We start from the raw sequence: 15,962 nt of genomic DNA on the forward strand, positions 1-15,962 counted from the left end.
ATCTGCTGTCAAGCCTACTTGAAAAAGCTATAAAAATGCTAAATATCATTATCATTTGGGTTGTCATCCAAAACGTTGGTTGATTGCTCAATTAATTACTGGTAAGCCTGCACTAACATGCATATTAGAAAAAACGTGATCGCGTTATTCTGGGGCTCTGTCATCTGCACTGGTTTCCAGTCCAATTTTGGGCCCCATTCAAATTGCTGGTTTTAACCATTAAAGCCATAAGCCAGGGTGGAGAACCTTCTCAGCTGTTGGTCACATTCCCTCATGGACAGCCTTCCGGGGCTACCTGTTCCTCTGTTGGGGCAGTGCCCTCAGGCCCTCTCCAGAACAGGTGACCCACTGAATTCCTGGGCTTGGGAGCCATCAGCCCACAGCATCTTGTCAGGATTTACCTCCAGTTTGTTTGTCATTGTGTGGCCCATTACTGCCTTCAGAGATTAAGTAGCCTCACCTGATTCCAATGAAAAGGAGAAACAGCTGGGTGTCACTTCCAAAAATCTTTGTATAGATGTTGGAGAGCAAGATGGACCCCTACTGGACCCCATGGGACAACTGCCAAGGAGTTGAGTAGAAGTCAAACTCTCAATCTGTACAGCGGTTGAGGAAGATACATGCTCAATGGTATGAAACCCCACTGCGAGAGCAAGGAGAATCAGTGTGGAGTCCCACTCTCCCTGCCTTCCCACTGCAAGTCATCTATCAGGGTTACCAAAACTGTTTCATCAACAAACCCACATCTGAAGCTAGACTGAAATGGGGTCAAGGACAACCAGCTTCTGCCAAGCCGAACAGAAGCTACCTGCCCCCACCCTCTCAAGGACCTTGCCACAAACAAGATATTAAATATTTAAGACTTGGTCATGTTTTGCGTTAATTATATATATTAATTTCCATATTAATTTCTGGTATTGATTGATAAATTTACAAATAGATGACCCAACATGTGAGAAAATAAAAACTATGAGAAAATAAAACTATAAAACAGAGAGGTTCTGAAAGCGAATGAAAGTAACATAAAAAGCAAAGGATTTTTTTAAAAAAATGCAAAGGATTTGGTACCATCCACACAAGTAGCACATGACATTTTTATTTATAGCCTGCTGTGTTTATTTTTTTATCTTTAAAGCCTTTCCTGTATCCTAAATTATGGTTGCATTTATTTATTTTAAATTGTTGCAAATACTGATTTTTTTTTTTGTAGTGGTGAGGAGATTAAACAACCAAGTAGTATGTAAACGTTTTTCAACCGTTCCATGCCCACCCTTTAGTTTCTCTTCCTATGCTCCCTAATTTTTTGAAATATCCCTCCAAGAATGGCTGCATCTGAAAACTTCTTTCCAAAATTTTTGTTTTTAAAACTCTGAAAACTTATTTTAAGGGGGTAAAAAAAATGATGATGATGATAAAGCTTTCACCTCTCTAGGCAGTAGCTGGAATTAATTTCTCCCAATAATAAAGGGGGGAGGGAAATCTTTTACGTTTTGTGCAAGGGATTCCGGAACTCCCTGTGCTGAGGTTAAACTTTTCCCTCCTCCCCCTCCTCTCCCCTCACCGGCTTTCAGTCCTCTCTTTTGCCCCCCCCCTCCTCTTCCCGCCGCCCTTCTCTTCTTCTTCCTCCTCCTCCTGATGTATGGATGATATCCTGCGTTGCAAAAGAGCGAGCGGCAATCTGTGTACATATAGATGTATCTCTATCCATATGTGACGCGGCCATATTTGCGGCGTGCGCTTGTCTCTCGCAGTAAACAACCCCCAAAGTCTCGGGGAAGACAGACAGACCGACGGACAGGCAGACGGAGCCCGAGAGAGCCGCGTCGTGGAATTTCAGGACATTTCGCCGCCTCCTTTCGCCGATGTCGCTGCTGCTGCTCGGCATGTCTTACAAGCCAAACTTGACCGCGCACATCGCGGCGGCGGCGGCGGCGGCTCCCATCAGCCAAGGTAAGGCGCAAACTCTGCCGGTCCCTCTCCGGAGGCTTCTTAGCATGGCTGCTTAAGCGCACGGAATATCGCTATTTTGCATTGGTTCGCCTTTTGCAAGAGGAGGCGGCGGCGGGGGGGGGGGAGCCCCGGGAGCCCCTCTCGCCCCGGAGGCGAAGGCAAGCGCTGCGCTGCGCCCTGGCTACCTGGGCGAGCCCCGCCGCTCGGAGACGGGCTCTTCGCCTTGCTCCCGCTCGCTCCGCTTCCCCACTCAGGTCAGATCCGCGGAGCTGATTCATCTCCGCCATTATGTACTTTTTTTTTTTGGCGCCGGCGGGGGGGGGGCACACCCGAGCGGGTGCAAAGTTTGGCTCGGCGGCCAAGCCCCCCTTCCCTAGGGCAGCTCGGCGAGGCTGTGCGCCCCAGGAAGCCGGCAGCGGCGGCAGCGGCGCCTGGGCGAGGGTGGCCCTGGGGGCTTGGCGGAGGGGCCGGGAGGTGGCGGGGGGGGGAGGGGATCAAGGAGCGGCGGGTGGAGGATCGGTCCTGACGCCTTCTCCCCCCCCCCCCACCTTCCCCTCCATGATCGCCTCCCTAGAGCGGCTGATTGATTCGGATCAAGGAAGGAAGCGAGGCGCGCCTCGGCGAGGGCCGCTGCTGGTGACTGGGCGCAAGTGCGCGAGGAGCCGGCGGGGAGGAGGGAGGGGTGCTGCCAAGAGGTGCGGGGGTTCAGGGGAGCCGACCACGTGGATGCGCCCTGCAAATTATATTGTTTTTTATTTATTTATTGCTTATCTATATATATACCCCACCTTTTCCTCCAAGGAGCTCAGGGTCCTCCGCCAGCTCTCCGCGTTTAACTTCCACAACAACCCTGGGAGGTAGGTTAGCCTGTGGTTGCCCCCCAAGGGTCGCACCCAGTGAGCTTCTTTGTGGCTGAGTGGGGTGGAGGGGGGATTCACACCGTGGCCTCTCCCAGGCCCTAGTCGACACTAACCACTACCACACTGGCTCTGATCTCATGCACCTTCCAGAAGATGAGAACCTGGGCATGCCTGGACTTTGGAAGCGGCCTTATTGCAAATCACTGTGTCTTCTGAGCGGCAGTGACTGCAGGCTGTTGGGTAGGGAATAATTTTCTCCCCATCAGCTGGTACCTGAGAGCCTCTTAACTGGAGGTGTGGCAGGTGGGACCTGGGAGCTGCACGCAAAACGTTTGCTGTAACCCAGGGTTCCCCCAACTGTGGTCAGCAAGCTTCATTCAGAGAGGGTGCAGTGTGCCCATGGATTTGTGATTTAAGAGCATATTATTATTATTATTATTATTAATTGCATTTCATTGTGTTACAATCTGAATTGCTAGGGCAGGCCAGAAAAGCATTAAGTAGTCCACCAAGGCTGTCAGCAGTTTTCAAGTGGTCTCTTTAGCAGAAAAGTTTGGGAACTGGTGCTCTGACGCACCTTGAGAGTGGCATGCTGCAAGGCAGGCTCACTGCTTGTTGAGTGTCCCATTCAAGAGACCTGTGCATCTGACTGATGGGCATTGTCCCAGGTGAAACTTCATTGTCACCAATATCTACTTCAGCACCACGTTCTCACATCCAGCTGCCTGTTGTGACCAAGTGATGTTCATGGATGTGGAAACTGCCCCTTTACTGTTTAGAAAAGTTGGGTGTTTTGCCCTTACTCTTCTTATCAGTTAAACCTGTCATCTATGTGAAGAGAGAGTCTGGGTTGTTTTCAGTGTTAGTCATACTCATAGTAGTCCCATTGAAATTAGTAAACATGACTAAGGTCCATTAATTTCACTGGGTCCACTTTTGAGTAGAATTTCATTGGAGAAAACCCTGTGTTTCACTTTCACTTTTGTTTCTACTGTTTTACTTAATTTTGCCTTTCTCTTCCACATCTTCCTATTCCGCCAAAAAAAAAAAGTTTCCTTCAGTTTAACTTTGCCTCTTGCGAACTGCAGAAAACTCTCTCTCTCTCTCTGTGTTTTACAATAGTTACATCCAGTGCTATTTTTCTAGAAAAAGAGGTGCTGGAGCTCACCTCATTCTCTTAAATGGTAATGGCAACCACCTGAGAGGTGCTGGAAGTTATGGCTGAAAAAAAGCCCTGCTTATATACCACTTGAATAAAACACACAACATGCTCAGAGGCACCCTGATCTTTGTTCTTAAACTATATGTCTTTTACACATGGCTCTGGTTTATTGATCTTGAGTTTCCAGCAAAATACAAGGTAAATTCAGCAGGCCTAAAATTTTCTGACTCCTGGTTTAGCATACTTACAGTCCTGAAAGACTCTCACAGCAGCTTTTCCAAAGATCCTCACACTAAAAATTGCATTTGAGGCTGCTATTGGGAACAGAAATAGTGTGGTGTCTCTATGGCTTATTAATATGGGATTTTCTTGATTGTCCTCCAGCCTCTGCCTACTAGGCAACAGAGCCCATTGAAGTCCTTTGAGGCAAGGGGGGCAGCTGAGCTGTGGAAGCTGCTTCATCAGGGCAAATGGGTCACTGCCCCACCAGCCTCGTGTCTCCCTGCAGTTTGGCCCCCCCCATCTTCTTAGAATCATAGAATTGTATAGTTGGGAGGGTCCACTGCCGGTCAGCTTCCTCACAGGGGAAGAAGGTGGACAGAAACCTAGAATGAGTTGGCTCTGCCCCTCCTTGGCTGTGGCTTCACCCCCCCCCCCCGGCCTTCTACGCTACTGGTCCCAGGGGTGGGGGAAGTGTATGCAAAGTTGCTACGGGGGACTTATTGATGGACAATTTCCATTTGCCTCCATTTCCTGGCTGCTACCTGAGAGTCTTGTAATTGGAGAGGCTGAGGATTGGGCCTGGGGCCTTCTGTACGGAAAGCCTGTTCTCTGCCATGGAGCCAGGGTCCCCTCGCCTGGACTGGCTGTGCTCTCCGCTGCACACAGCTCAGCCCTCTGCACGTTGACTCAGGAGCAAGTTCCGCTGTGCAGGCAAAACCAGGCAAGTTCAGCAGAGTTACTAATATAACCAGATCCCCTGTCGGATGCAGATTTTTGTGACTGAAAGAGGACCCTGAGAATGAATATCTGCCCCAATCTGCCATTTGGGATTTCCTCTGTAGCTTCTCTCCAAGGGTAAATTGGTCTGGCGTTCCTACAACTCTGAGGCAAATTAGGATCGGAGAGAGTGGTGGGCCTCTGACACTCAGTGAGCTTTACGGCTGAGTTGGCATCTGAGTCACATTCCCCTTAAATCTGAGTCCACTATTCCATCTCTCTTTCCAAAGCAAGCAGAATCGCTTTTTGAAGCATGTCCTTGAAGGCACGTGTGGAGAACCTTTGGCCCTCCCGGTGTTGCTACAGCTCCCACCATCCCTGGCCATTGCCCATGCTTGCTGGGGCTGATGGGACTTGTAGTTCACCAGCGACTGGAGGGCCAAACGTTCCCAATAGGCCATGGGCCACTTTCAGTGCCACAACCTGCCCACTTGCCCACCTTGTCACTGCGGCCCACAGCTTTTTGGCTGGAGCAGGGCTAGCACCAGCAACTCCTTCCATGCTGAGGAAGGGTGGTCAAGAGACAGAGAGGCTTAGGGGGAGACTGAGGGGAAAGGGCCAGAGGAGGTGTTGAAGGAAATTAGAAAGTGAGAGAAAAGAGAAAATACTAGTATATAATAATAATAATAATAATAATAATAATAATAATAATAATAATAATAATAATCCACCTTGGCTGTTATCTACCTGCCCTTGGCCTGAAGGTCCCAGGGTGGGTCTCAGCAATTTAAGATATAACATCAAAAACAGTTTAGAACAACTTGCAATCACAAGGATAGGACGGAGTCAAATAAATAAGGAATTTAAAAGGGAACAAGAGGGGGGAACTCGATAATACCTGTAGAAGAAATGAATGAATGGAAAAGGTGAGGAAGGAGGAGAGACTGACAGTTTTTTTTGAAGAGGAGGGGATAACTTACAAGTTGAGTGTGAAAGGAAAATGGGAGAAGTAATTATAGGACAAGGGTAAAAAATACGCTGAGAGGCTTGGGGTGGGTGTGAAGGGGAAGATATACTGTAAAAGAAAAGTCGCTGGCTCAGAAAAAATCTGCTCAAAACTGTGGTTGGGTTGTCACAGTAGCTCCAAAGCAAATGTTTTTGAAGAAAAAGCAGTGGCAAAGAATTTACCAATTTCCGAAGATGGATTGGGTATCAGTAGAAAATTCTATCGGTAGTCGCCGATTATGCCAAGCGCTGCCCTCCATGTGCCAGCATCTTGTGACTGCTGTTTTTAGCTCCCTTAAGTGGGCCCTGCGGGTAGAAAGTTTGCAGACCCCTCTGTTTCAAGGCTTTAGCTGTCCTGTAATAAGGTATTATTGAAATTAATAATTGGGAGGAGCTATTGTTGTAGCAGAAACTTGAGAGTTTGGTTTCTTAAAGCAAATGCTGCCGATTAAAGAGTTGTTTGAACACATTTGAAAATTAATTTGTAGTTCTCTCTCTTTCTCTCACTCTGTGTGTCTATTTTGAAAAGTTGTTTGTTTACTATGCATTTGAACACCCCTTAAGATACCATAACCAAATGTTGCATGTTGGCTCCTGAGATCAAGCTGCAGGTTTTCATCCATGTTTGGATTCAGTTGGACACCATTTTGAATCAAGATGGTGGACTGAACATTTACAATCTGCACTGATTTGAACCAGTGGTGTCCAGAGGGACCAGGCAGATGGCCTTCTCGGTAGTCGCGCCCTCCCTGTGGAACACCCTCCCTTCAGATATCAAGGAGATAAAGAATTATGCACCTTTTAGAAGACATCTGAAGGCAGCCCTGTATCGGGAGGTTTTTAATGCCTGATGTTTTTATTTTGTTTTTAGATATGCTGTAAGCCACCCAGAGTGGCTGGGGAAACCCAGCCAGATGGGCGGGGTATAAATAATAAAATTATTATTATTATTATTATTATTATTATTATTATTATTACTGACTTTTTGGTTTCTCAGAATTCCCAAGCAACTCTGGGTATGCTACTTCTTTGCCTAAACCAGGGGTGGAGAACCTGTGGTCTTCCAGATGTTGCACAATGCTCTCTGTCACTCCTGCCCAATTGGGCCATATTGGCTGGGGAGATTGGACCCATCCACAGCTGGAAGTCCACAGCTGGAGGAACCAGGACTTTCTCCAGCCCAAAACTCCATGAGAATGAACAGGGGTTGCCCCAAACCTCCACTTTCTTGTGCATGCGTCGTCCTGGTAATTTGCAACGGGTTTTGTGCAGGAGAATGTCCTGATGGGTTGTGCCCTTCAAGGCTCAGACCCCTTGTTCGCATGCTTGGAGCTTTGGATTTGCAAATGTTTTTCTTCAGATGCCTCATTTTGGCTTTGGAGCTTCCAAATAGACCCCTTACCCCTTACAGTGAGCAGAAGCAACATTTTATGTCTTTAAAAAAATCCAAACCTAAATCTGAGTGGAAACGAGGTATTTGGAGAGAGAAGTGTGGTGGCAACCGAGTCTCTTGGGTGTTAGTGGAAGCCCGTTTTTAATTCCAGTTTCAAATCTTGTGTAGGGATGCTGGTCTGGTTGCCCATCCATCCCACCCCCTGGCAAAACATTTGCTTTTGTCCTGTGTTTTGGACAGAAGAATAATTGTGATGTTTTAGATGTGCTTGGGGCAAGGGACATCCTGCAAGAGTTGACCGAGGCAACTGGAACCAGTCACTCCCCAAATCTCTTATGCACTTTAACAAAACCTGATAATATAATAATTGCATTGTTATTGAAGGCCCTTCCACAACAATTTCCAGGGATGCTCAGGCTGTCCCCATTTCACCTGTACTGCTTCTTTGTGCCTCATCCATTCTGTAGAGAAACACTTTAGGTGAAATTGGGGAGGGGGGAAGGGAAGTAAAGAGCTCTCATCAGTTTCCAAAATGGTTTCTCTGTCTGCTTTGTACACCAGCCCTTCCTCTCGCTAAGCGCTAATGCCAGCACCCTGGCGTAAGGCCAAGGGAGTTAGACAAAGGAGCCCTGGCAATTGAATATCTCAGATTCTCAGTGATATGACTGCAAATGCTCCCTGTCTCTGATTAGGCAGCTTGGCTTGAGCGGTCAGGGTTGGAGGGGGCCTCTCTCAGCCATCCAAATGAAATACTACCCCCCCTTAACACACACACACCCTAAATTCAGACCTGTAAACTCTTTAACTTTGCTTGCAGATGTGAAGGCAGATTTCTGTTTTTAAATGTAGCAGGAATTAAGAATGATTGCTGTGGCTTCCCTTACTCTCTTAGCCTGAAGAAGGCTGAAGAAAGAATGCTTTCCTGGTCGAATTTCTGCCTGTTGTGCTAATGTTAAAGACACAGGAATTCTGGTTTTCACGGGGGGGGGGGGGATTAACCCCACCTCCTTCTTCAAGCCAAATGTGTGGGACTGTTGGGAAATCCAAAGCCAATAATCATCAACTGTGACCCACCCACCACTGTAGGTTCAGTAATGTCTTTTCTCTCCTTTACCCCAGTGTCATCCTGCATCTAACAGTAAGTGTCCTTATGCATTCCAGGTGGCTATGATGTGTGTGAGGGGGGGGGCTTTTAAGGGCTTTTTTGCTGCTGTTAATTACCCACTTAACTTTGATTTCCCCATCAATTAGGAGGGAGAGAGAAGGCAGCTCACAAGCTCTGCAGAAGGGAAAAATGACGATACTGATGTGTATAACCTCTCTTAGGAGTGTCCCCGATTGGACCTTGATGTATGCTCACCCCCTGCCCCCCCATTGGTTGCCCATCACTCTGTCAAAGTTCCTCATTAACACCATTTGGAGGTGCCAACATTTTAAAAAATCCTGCTCCTGTGGAAATTAAGTGGGGCATATGGAAATTAAGTGGGGCTTTTCTTGGCAGGGAGCAAAGCAATGGAAAGGCAGAATTTGTATCAGGCTGCTGTTGAAGGCACAGGAGCGTCAACACTCAACAGTAAAAAGAAATGAAAGCTGGCAACTTCAGTACCAGTTCTTTTCCTTCTCTTTGTGGCTACTTTTCATTCTGGCAGGACTCCTGAGCCTTAGAGGGAGAAATGCAGCAGGCAGACCTTTTTCCATTGCTACACTGCAGTTGTTTGATAGTAAGCAACACCTGTTGAATATTTCTTTCATATTATTTTCTTAAGTCACATTGAGTCATGTGCATTTGTATAAATAAAGCATTTAGCAAATTTATTGCATTGGTCATGGCCTGGATGAGAGCCTCAAACCGAAGCTCAATCCAGATAAGAATGAGGCGCTACTAGTCAGTGGTTCCCTAGACCAGATGGCTGAGAGGTTGTCTTCTCTTTCTTGATGGGGTAACACTTGTTCTGAAGGGGTTGGGTACACAGTTTGGAGGTACTCCTGGATCCTTTGCTGTCACTTGAGGCTCAGGCAGACTTGATAGCACCGAGTGTCTTCCGTCAGCTTTGACTGATGTCCCAGCTGTACCATTATCTGGACAGGGACAGCCTAACTTCTGTTGTCTATACTGTGGTAACCTCTAGGTTAGATAATTGCAATGCCTTTTAAGTAGGGCTGCCTCTGAAGATGGTTCAGAAACTTTAGCTGGTGCAGAATTCAGTGGCCAGGTTGCTCACTGGGCAGGACATTTTCAGCATCTAATGCCAATCCTGGCCCGAATGCACTGGCTGCCAATTAGTTTCCTGGCCCAATTCAAAGTGCTGGTTTTGATCTATAAATCCCTAAGCAGCTCAGGACCATAACACCTCAAGGCCTGGACCCTGCAACCATCCTCTGAGGCCCTTCTTTGTGTGCCTTCCCTTCAAGAGGTCTGGAGGGTGGCCACACGAGAACAGGCCTTTTCTTCGGTGGCTCCTCATTTGTGGAAATCTCCCCGAGGAGGCACATATATTTAGGCGCCAGGTGAAAACATTTCTCTATGACCAGGTGTTTGACTGATTAACATTCCAACGGGTCCAACGGTCAAGAAGGTGGTTTCTGCACATGCTGTAGGGAACAATGAGGGCTCGTCCACCTGGATGGTGCCTTGTACGCCTCCTTCCAGCACCTCCTGCAACCAAGCTGGTGCCAAATGACTTGCTTTCCTTTCCTTTGGACCACACCAGTGAGACCAGGTGTGGGTGTGTGTCTTGTTGCCTGGGCAGCCCAGGACCTCCACATACTGCCCAGGCTTGTGCCCCAGGGAGGTTGCTTTGGTGCCGCTAATACAGCCGTTGGCTTTGATTCCTGGCGGCGCAGTGCGTTGTCTCAAGACGGATGGATGTCAAGAACAACAGTGCCCCTGAGCTATGGCCATTCTATGAAAGGAACATAGGAAACTGCCTTATAGGAAGTCAGACCATTGGTTCCTCTCGTTCAGTGTGGTCTCTGCTGTGTGGCAGCAGCTTGCCGCGACTTCAGGCTGGGTTTGCTCCCAGCCTTTGCTGGAGATGCCAGGGAGGGATGGACCCTGGGGCCTTCTGCACACAAAGAATCAGGAGTGGGGCAGAAGGTGGCGAGCTTAAACGGTAGGCAGCACCTGAGCCAATGGCAGGCACAGGCAATTCATGCTACCTTTGTCTGCCTGAGTTCTGCAAGGGCAGTGCTGAGGCTGAGGAGACAGCGGCCGACAGGGAGTGCCAGTGCCACCCCCCAAAAAAGACTAGCTGTAAGGAGGAAGGCAAGCAGGTGGGGGCTGGGTGAGGGCAGACTGAGAAGGGTGGGGGCAGGTCCTCTGCCACTGAGCGAGAAGCCTTTCGCTAGAGCAAAGCCAGGCCCATGCTATGCCTTTGACTGCAGTTGGCAATTCGCTGCCAGAAACCACCCCAAATCTGCCTCGGTACCTCCTACCGCACTTTGCTGCTTTCCAAAGCTGGCCACATCTCGGAGCAGGGTTGCCCCTTAAAAGTTCGGCCTGGATTTGATGTCCTTTTTGGGGTGCAGGAACGCTTTCAGGATCCGGGGATTTCAAAGCAAGCATGGCTATGTTTTTCTTTTTCCTTCCTTCCACCCTCCCACCCGCACCCTCCATCTGAGCTGAGCTGGCACAGCGACTAATGCGGCCATCTGCACTGTGCAAGGAGGGCTGGCACCGCAGCCAAGTCCGAAACCCTCCTTTTGTTCTTGGGGCCTGCTGCTGCGGTGCTGATAAGGCGCAATCTGTGTTGGCCGCTATGTCTTACTATGTCTTCGAGGCAGACAGCAAAGGATCAGGTAAAGGCACCCAAGGTTACCCAGTGGCTTGGCATTGAGGAGGGGGCTGTGGGGGGACAGGGACTCATCATCGGCCTCTAGGGCATGCTTAGGTGCGCTGTGGGGGAAGACAGCCCCAGGAGAAGGTGCTGGGGGGGGGGAGATGACATGTCAGTCCAGTTGGAGATCCTCAGTGCCTCCCTTCTCATCGCGTTGCCTCCCCCACTCCGCATGCTTCCTGAACGTTGCATGTTGTGCTCTGTTTTACAAAGGGAAGAAGCCTTAGCTCCTTATTGGTGAAGAGTATGGGACGCGGGTGGCGCTGTGGGTTAAAGCAGAGCCTAGGGCTTGCTGATCAGAAGGTTGGCAGTTCGAATCCCCGCGATGGGGTGAGCTCCCGTTGCTCGGTCCCAGCTCCTGCCCACCTAGCAGTTCGAAAGGATGTCAAAGTGCAAGTAGATAAATAGGTACCGCTCCAGTGGGAAGGTAAACGGCGTTTCCGTGCACTGCTCTGGTTCGCCAGAAGTGGCTTAGTCATGCTGGCCACATGATCTGGAAGCTGTACGCTGGCTCCCTCGGCCAGTAAAGCGAGATGAGCACCACAACCCTAGAGTCGTTCACGACTGGACTCCCTTTACCTTTATTTACCTGTCTGCTTTGTATGCAGGTCTGGGGTTCGATCCACAGCATCTCCCGGTGGGGAGATCTGCTGACCATCAGCATGGCTGAGTTAGACAGACCAGTGGTTTGTTTTGGTCTTCATGTGTGTAGCTGAACAACAGGCTGCCTATGTGTGCACACCTCTCCAACAAATGGCTGGTGTTCTCATTGGCAGTCTGGGGGAAGGGCTAGCCTGGCCAGGTGAGGAGTTTTGCAGTGATAGATGTCTGGGACACAGATGCCAAGGCTACAAATAACATTTTATTTTTTCCCATCCACTTCCCCTTCCCCTTCTCCTCCTACAAGAGACCAGCATTTCTGACAAAGGCCTATTAACCTTGCCACATCAGTTTTTTTTAAATAAAATAAATGATTATTTTTACACCAGATATAGACTTTAGGTGAACTGTTCACTTGTCAGACTCGGTCTCTCCACCTGCAATATGGGGAGAATAATGGTGACCTATTTTACAGGGTTCCTGTTAGGATGCCCAAGACAATCTATGTGAAGAACTCTGAGTGCTTGGGAAAAGCTTTCATAGACAGCAAATGTCAATGTGTTATGATTGCCATGGTGTCTCGTGCTTCTACTAATCAGGACAATGTGGTGTTTATTTTTACCACTGCATTAGCATAGCTGGCAACTATTAGCGGAATGAGGAAGATAGGTACTGACCTTTCAAAACCAGAATGTTTAACCTGCTAGTTTTGTATCTTACTCAACATTTGGTAATCATTCTCACTTTGTATGTTTTCTTTTTCCAAAGCTGGGAGCGTCCACTCTCCTTCCACAAGCATGGCAGGCTCAGGGCAATACAGACAGCTTATAAATGACTACGGACCCCCCTCTCTAGGCTACACACAAGGAGTGCAGGTAAAAACTTCCAACATTCTGAGCTGCTGGCAGTGTGACTCTTATGCCATTTATTCATTCATTTATGAATCAGTTCCCTTGAAACACCCCAAGGATTTGACAATAGAAAACATACACAAGGACAATTTCAAATCCGACATAACAACAACAACACCTTTATTGTCAATGTACAACCTGTGTACAATGAAATTAACCGAGGCTCCCTCCCCTCCCCCCACAAACACTCCATCTCATTGCACTCTGTGTGCTTTTCGGACAACACACCAACCCCAAAAGTCAGTTGCACTATATTATTTTCCGTTCAGCAGCCTAACAGCCCATGGATAGAAACTGTTTTTTAGCCTGTTGGTATGACTAATTATACTTCTATATCTCCTGCCCGAGGGTAGAAGATTAAGAGGTGCTGGCCGGGGTGTGAATTGTCCCCGAGAATTTTTCTCACTCTCCTAAGGCAACAATCCCTTGTGATGTCATCTAGCGGGCTCAGTGGACAGCCCATGATATCATGTGCTGTGTTTACCACCCTCTGTAAAGATTTTCTGTCTGTGGCTGTCAAGCCAACTTGCTAGTTCCCTTCTCTTCCTCCGAAAGTCCAAGACCATCTCCTTTGTCTTGCTAATATTTAGGTGCAAGTTATTCCCTAAGCACCATGTAGATACTTTTTGAACCTGCCCCCCCCCCGTACGCTGATTCATCTCCACCTGTGATTAGACCCATTATGGTAGTATCATCTGCAAACTTAATAATTACAGTGAAATAGAGTCATATGTATACAACGAGTGCAGGTAGGGACTCAGCACACATCCCTGTGGGGTGCCAGTGCTGAGCTTCAGGGAGGTAGATGTAACAGGCCCAATCCTCACTGTTTGTGTCCGATCCCTCAGAAAATCTTTAATCCAGTCACAGATGGCAGAAGAAAGGTCTCGTTACATCAGCTTTTTGATAAGAATGTCCGGAAGGATAGTATTCCCCGGTCTCTCTAGATGACTTGCTGCAAGGTGAAAGGCTGTGGCTATGGCATCATCTGTTGACCTATTTCTCCTATAGGCGAACTGATGTTTATCAAAATCCGGTGGAAAACATGTCCTAATGTGTTGAAGGCCCAATCTCTTGAAGCATTTCATCACTACAGATGTTAATGCAATAGGTCTGTAGTCATTTAGGCAGTTAGTTGCTGTTTTCTTTGGGACTGGGACAATGGTGGCTGCTTTCAAACAGACTGGGATAAGAACCTCAATTGAAAAGGCTTGTTGAAAAAAAGGGAAGTTGTCTATATTATTAATTTATGTACGTAGACCACATACAGTTCCAAAATAGTAGTTTGCAAAATATAAAAACAGAGTGACAGAAAAGTTAAAATATAAATGTCCCAATTAAAACAGTGCAGCAATTAAAATCTGGAGATGGGCTGAGAAATCAAGGAAATGCCTGTGTAAATCAACAAACTGGTCTTGATGTCATTTAATGGATTAAATTTAAATGGATGGATTAAAATAAATATTGCAGTTTCCAAACAGAAGTGATATTGACCAAATTCAGCACCGAGTGATTATGTGATTAAAGTACATAGCGTTTTTGCTGTGGGTGTGGGATTTAAGGGTTCATGTTTATTTGTTAACAAGCTTCTGTTTTTCACAAGCGCTGGCTCTACTTTTAACCTGCTCTCCTCAATGATGGCATTAATAAATATTGCGGCTTTCATGTTCAAGTTGCTTTAAAGGTGCAGTGCTCACGGCTGCTGTCATGAATGAAACCCTGTCTGCATAGAACCCCTCTGCTCAGGGATCTGCACTAGTTGCCCATTTCCCATCTGCTACCCAGACAAGCTCAGTGTGTTGTTATTAACATATTAAACCCTCAACATCCTGGGAACCAGTTTACTCACAGGGTCGCCTTACCTGTAAGAAATAGTTATCTTTGGGGGGGGGGCTATACATTGTAACTCTCAGCCTGTCAACACCTGCTTGAAACATTTTTGTTTAGGCAAGCCTATGCAGACCGCTGTGGGCAGGATTCCTGCATTGCAGGGGGTTGGACTAGATGACACTTGAGGTCCCTTCCCACTCTAAGATTCTATGTGGAATGTTGATGTCTTTCTTCTTCTTAGCTACTATTGATTTTAATGGTCTTTTAAATATTTTAAAGGACCTGTTTTTAACTTTTATTGATGTTAATATTTGATAATTTTGTAAGCTGCTTAATAGAATTTCTTAAAATCAAGCAGTATGTTTTTTAAAGTAAATAAATAAAATAATGAGGGACAACCCTCCCTTCCCGATATAGCCTGCACTAAACAGCCACTTTTAGACTGCAATTCTATGCATGCTTTCCCAAGAGTAAGCCCCACTAACCAGAGCATGTGTAGGATTGCACTGTCACCCTGCAATTAATGCATTTATTAATTTGAGATTTACTGTGGTTTGTTGGCTATTGTGACTTGCTCTGCTCTAATTCAGATCCCATTTCTTTCTGCTGCCAGGGAACGAGTAGCAGTCAAGTACCACAGAGCAAGTATGCAGAACTTTTGGCCATCATAGAAGAATTAGGAAAAGAAATCAGGCCTACATATGCTGGAAGTAAAAGTGCCATGGAAAGGCTAAAACGAGGTAATGAAGCAAATATTGAGAGAAATATTTTAGGCCATATTATTTACACTAAATCACTTGACTTAAGGACCTAAACTGTAAACAGTGGTACTTCGGTTTATGAACTTAATCCATTCCGGAAGTCCGTTCTTAAACCAAAACCGTTCTTAAACCGAGGCGCGGTTTCCCTAATGAGGCCTCCCGCCGCTGGTGCCCTTCCACTGTTCAGATTCCCTTCTTAGACCAAGGTAAAAGTTCACAAACTGGGACACTACTTCCGGAGTTTGTAAACCGAATTGTTTGTAAACAGGACTGTTCTTAAACCGAGGTACCACTGTATTGCTTTTGTAAAAGTAAATATAAGGAGACTTTATGTTACATCTGAAGTGTGGGGTGGGGGCTGCAATGTAAGAAGTGGCAGCCCAAAAAGAACAAAAGACTTTATGTTACTTATTTTGCAGGCATCATTCACGCCAGAGGACTAGTTCGAGAGTGTTTGGCAGAGACTGAGCGCAATGCAAGATCCTAGCATCTCTTCCCACGGCTGCAAGATTTTTCCACTTCTTATGAAAAAGGGACACCAGTTCCTTTGGAGACTACAGAAGGCATTCAGAGAGATCCCTTAGTTTGACTCTACCACTCCCCCCCCCCCCGCCATTCCCAAGAATGTGGGCCACAATCCAAAGTAGCACTTGGGAGGCACCCAAGGGCTTGTGTGCCCAGTGGAAAGTTTGAATCCCCCCAACAAATACATCCA

General features: G+C 47.1%; 1 protein-coding gene across 1 annotated transcript; it reads left to right on the forward strand.

Moving 5' to 3' along the window:
- Positions 1-1,808: 1,808 nt before the first annotated feature.
- CDK2AP1 (cyclin dependent kinase 2 associated protein 1) lies at positions 1,809-15,962 on the forward strand. The gene is made up of 4 exons (XM_033174747.1): positions 1,809-1,950; positions 12,514-12,620; positions 15,100-15,226; positions 15,667-15,962. The coding sequence occupies exons 1-4, from the start codon at positions 1,863-1,865 to the stop codon at positions 15,732-15,734; spliced, it is 390 nt and encodes a 129-aa protein (XP_033030638.1). The 5' UTR covers positions 1,809-1,862; the 3' UTR covers positions 15,735-15,962.

The sequence above is a fragment of the Lacerta agilis genome, chromosome 17 (assembly GCF_009819535.1).
Source record: "Lacerta agilis isolate rLacAgi1 chromosome 17, rLacAgi1.pri, whole genome shotgun sequence".
Classification (NCBI taxonomy): domain Eukaryota; kingdom Metazoa; phylum Chordata; class Lepidosauria; order Squamata; family Lacertidae; genus Lacerta; species Lacerta agilis.